General features: G+C 46.7%; 1 protein-coding gene and 1 pseudogene across 2 annotated transcripts in view; one reads left to right on the top strand and one right to left on the bottom strand.

Annotated features, from left to right (window-relative positions):
* The window catches only part of Cd163 (CD163 molecule), a 26,510-nt gene extending 24,869 nt beyond the window's left edge, over window positions 1-1,641 (bottom strand). For both annotated transcript variants that reach the window (XM_031383330.1, XM_031383329.1), the window contains exons 1-2: window positions 1,490-1,641; window positions 397-480 (exon numbers count right to left, since the gene is read on the bottom strand). In XM_031383330.1, coding sequence (XP_031239190.1) covers window positions 397-480; window positions 1,490-1,535 — 130 coding nt within the window. In that variant the 5' untranslated portion in view covers window positions 1,536-1,641. The remainder of the gene's footprint in view (window positions 1-396; window positions 481-1,489) is intronic.
* Window positions 1,642-2,047: 406 nt separating this feature from the next.
* LOC116100179 lies at window positions 2,048-2,170 on the top strand (annotated as a pseudogene).
* Window positions 2,171-4,520: the final 2,350 nt, after the last annotated feature.

Raw genomic sequence — 4,520 nt, 5'->3', positions numbered from 1 at the left:
TATTATTTTGGCTTAATGGAGGAACCTGGTGGGCCAGCCAGTCAGGCTTCCTGCAATACAGTTTTAAAAGTGTCACATTTAGGTTTTGAATCTATTGACATGTTTGTGGAACTTCCTTTGTCCAAATAACTCTCAGCTTTCTTCTCCTTTCCTTTAGTTTGCTATACATTGCTTTTAGTCTTTATGTAACATGGGGTTGTTTTATATGAGGGAAGACCTTGCTAATCATTTTTGGGTCTGGTTAGAATATAATTGTGTAGTTTTGATATTTGGTTCTCCTGCTCTGCAGAGGATGAGTTTTTAGATGCTATTTACCATACAGGAGAATTGTGATTTTGTTTGACAATTCATATCAGGGCAGGCCAAGGCAGTAAGTAAGTTGAGTAAAATACTCACCAGGAGCATTAGTGACAGAAGAGGCGCTGAGAAGTGAGCTCACTGCCACAACAAAGAAACCTAGATGGACAAACCTTTTACAACCTGTGAAACAAGGGGCAGGAGTGAAGTTTACTAACAGGAGATTTTGGAGAAGAGAAGGTCCAGAGTTTGGGGTCTGACAAAGACTAAACCAATACAAAGCAAGACCCTTTCTTCAAAATGGAAGGCAAATGGGAACGATCTGGATCAAGAATGACAGGGCTGATGGAATAGCTTCAGAAATACAACTGCTTAAGTGCAGCCCAGGAGTGAGGATTTGCAAAAACACCAGGCATGGAAGCAAAATTTAAAGGCAGGTCTTAAGCCTGCACTCTTGAAAGAGACATCAACAAAACTAGCTATTGAGCATGTTCTCTGTACACTATAGGACAGGTTTCCGAGCTCTCTGTCCCTCTACCTTCTACGCATCAATTAAACATGCCCCCACCTTCATGTCTATCTGGTCCACACAGTTTCCTAACAACTTCATGGAAGAATGGCTGATATTTCTTACATCATTACTGTTCCACCAACAGGACCTGCGAAATAGTATTCTCAATTGTGTGACAGTCTACTTTACATTCCAAAATACCCAAATGTTAATCTTATCATACCCACATACAGCATAAAAAAGTGTCATATGGCTCTGAGCGCCACAGTGACCACAATTCAGCACTCATGTGAAGCTGAAGAATGATTTTAGCTGGTCCATGAACATCATGAAGTAGAATTTTGCACTGAGTTGGTTTTCCAAATTTCCTACTGGAAATAAACTTTTATTCAGTATTGATCCCTACACTTTATCTTTCCTAAAAACCCTTGTTTCATACCCAGGACAGTTCTGCTTACTTCAGGTCCTGACTTGGTTTTACCTCAGCAATTTTATAAAATTAATGAAAGCAATGCTCCCTTCTTTACGATTTCAGTTTGGGATCTCTGGCCGATGAAAAGCACTTCTATAGGACCCAGGTGCCCCTTGCTATTCCTTGCTCTCCCATGCCAATCACATCCATTCACTGTCAGAACATCTCTCAACTCAAATAAAGGATAAATATAAATAAGACACTTTTACCAGGAGATCCAGCACTTCCAAGAAGAACCACTCTGTGCCTGCCCATTCCGAAGCTTGATGATTTTGATGGCTCGTGTGTCTCTTGGTACTATTTCATAGATGTGTTCTGTGTAGAAAGTGGACGACCACAGAGGGAGATAATCTTCTGACTCTTATAACTAGAAAGGCTCCAGAAGGAGGGAGGAGCCAACCTTAAAGGGAGAGTCCTTGTTTCCTTTATCCTCCTTTCCCTCCCACTTTGGAACATAGAGCAACCAAAGGAAAGTTTAAAAGTTTTCATAGATTTACAAAAACCAGGGAGTGTATTCATTTGTGTATATGTTACTTGTGATTGAATATATTTTTTTAAAGATTTATTTATTTTATTTATATGAGTACACTGTAGCTGTCTTCAGACACACACCAGAGGGTGCATTGGATCCTATTGCAGATGGTTGTGAACCACCATGTGGTTGCTGGGAATTGAACTCAGGACCTCTGGAAGAGCAGCTGGTGCTCTTAACCACTGAGCCATCTCTCCAGCCCTTGATTGAATATTTTAATTAACTAATTGATTAATCTGTCCCTAGGGATGTGGCTGCTGTGTCACACCTGCATTAGTTGGTGGCAGAGAGGAGAGATGCTATGACTACGCTCGGTGTTCTGATCTGTGAACATATAAATGATTAGTAGCCTAGTGTGCCTTGAGAAAAGAAAGCCTGAGACAACCACCAGTCTGGTGCCTTGGCAGCCTGGACGAGCTCCCAGAGTAGGGAGTGAACCAGAGACCATAAGAATCCTACGTGGGACCACAGGTTCAGGGGTGGGGTTGGGGGTAGGGAGGGAGTGAGCCCAAGACAGCTGACCCTTACATAGGGCCACTCAGGCAGGCCTGGGCATTATGACCACCAGTCCAGCTCCATGGAGCCTGAACACGGATCTAGCCTGAGATGACCACTAGTCCATTGCAGCACAGGCCTAGGGGCGGACCCCTGACCAGTGTCATAATGTACGGGTGGAACATAGCACTCCTGAAATTACTCCTGAAATGAGCCCACACACTCAGAGACCCCGGGCATCACTAAGAGAAGCAAGTAAGCAGTGGAGAAATAGAAGGATGTGGGCACGATGAAGAGAGGCAGAACTGGAGACTCGAGGGTAGTGAGGAACAGCCTGATGTAAGGAGCCGAGGATACTGCCTGAGAACATGCTGGGGTACTGACCAGTGCTAACACCAGGAGCCACGTCTGGGTCCATGGCCCTGAAACAGCCAGGGTCTGTTACTATCAAAGGCTAGGCACATAGACATCCCTGGTCTGGGCTGCTGCATGGGGCCATGTTGATGTCTGAGGGCTGTGCAGAACTGGCCCCACCCTTTACCTGGGCATCGTGAGAGAGCTGTGTCTGGAGCCATAAGAGCAGGAGAGTAGACCCTCCCCTTACTTAGCTGCAGTACTCAGGAAAGCAGGCCCCACACCTAGCCTGGGATGCACAGTAGGGCTGGCCTTGGATGTGGGGATTGTAGGTAAGTCAGCAGGGCAGCCTTACCAGCCTTACCTCTTGTCTGCTGTGTTTGTGTGGTGGTGGCAGCGAGGGAAGAGCCTCTCCTCACCCACGGCAGATGGGAGAGCTGGTTATGAGAGCTGGGGAGCCGTCTCTGACCTCTACCTTTTGCAGCGCATGGCTGAGCAGGTCCTGCACCTTATCTGCACAGCACGGTAAAGCTGCCCCTGGATGTGGGGCTTGTGAGTAAGCTGGTCCTGAGGGTGTGAGGATGGGAGAGCCAGCTCTGGGTCTTGTCTGCTTGTGGCGCAGATGAGGGAGAGATGCCCTGCTCCCCATTCTCTCATTCCTCACCACATATGGCAGGCAGGAGATCTGGCCCTGGTGTCATGAAAGTGAAAGAATTGTCCCTGTCCCTCACTGGCCACAACGATCAGGATAGCAGGCCCTGCACCTCACCTGGGAAGTAAGGTAGAGCTTGCTTTGGTTGTGGAGGTTGTGGGTGAGCCAGTCTCAGGACATGAGAGCAGGACAGCTGGTCTAGTCCCTTGTCTGCTGTAGTACTCAGAAGAGTGGGTCCTGTACATTGTCTGGGCAGCACAGTACAGCTGACTTTAATAGCATGGGAGTGGGAGAGCCTGCTCTGCCCCTTGCTGGCTTTAGCATTTGATGAGCTAGCCTGGGCAGGTAGGAGAGCTCACCCTGATGGTGTGCGTCCAGGAGAGCTGGCAGGCTGACCAACTCAGATAGATACCTTTCAGGCCCAGATCCAGAGCTTTGAGTTTGCCTACCTACTACCCCACACTATCTACCCCACAATGTAGTGCTGAAGTATGTGAAGGGCAGTTCTACAGATCCAAAACTACAGAATTTCCATGACACAGGGCAACAACGGGATATCCAACAAGAGTCCCAGTGAGGTTCCTGTATTGATAGTGTAGCAGAAGCAGAGGCCTAGTACCAAACCAATGAGTCATTGCAATGAACATTTGCAAGCAAAGATGTGTGGACTGAAGGGTATTCTATTCCATGGGAGCACTGGCATACTACAACTTCCATAGTGAGATTTTTTTTTGTCTCTTGTAGGGGAGGTGGCAAGGATGGAGGGCAGGTATGGTAGGGGCAGGAGGGAGGGGTGAGTGGGATTGAGGTGTTGATGTGAAATTCACAAAGAACCAATAAGAAGTTTTTAAAAAAATGATTGATCATGTCTTACTTTTGTTATATGTCTTTGACTGCTTGTATGTATATATACAGCATGCGTGTGGGTACCAACAGAGTCCAGGAAAGGACATTGGAGCCCTTGAAACTGCAATTGTTTACTGGCACATGGGTGCTGGGAACAGAACTTGGTCCTCTACAAAAGTGGCAAGTGCTCTTAATGGCTAAGACATTTCTCCAGATCCTATTTTATTATATTTTATTTTATTTATTCATTTTACATCCCATTCACTGCCCCTCCTCCTGATCACCCCCTCCCACAACCATTTCCCCTCATTCCCTCTTCCCCTTTTCTTCAGAGAGGGTGGAAACCCCCCCCCCCCCCCCC

The sequence above is a fragment of the Mastomys coucha genome, unplaced genomic scaffold (genome assembly GCF_008632895.1).
Source record: "Mastomys coucha isolate ucsf_1 unplaced genomic scaffold, UCSF_Mcou_1 pScaffold20, whole genome shotgun sequence".
In the NCBI taxonomy this organism is placed as follows: domain Eukaryota; kingdom Metazoa; phylum Chordata; class Mammalia; order Rodentia; family Muridae; genus Mastomys; species Mastomys coucha.
Note: the sequence above shows the minus strand (reverse complement) of the source record. Positions and strands in the feature narration are given on the sequence as shown.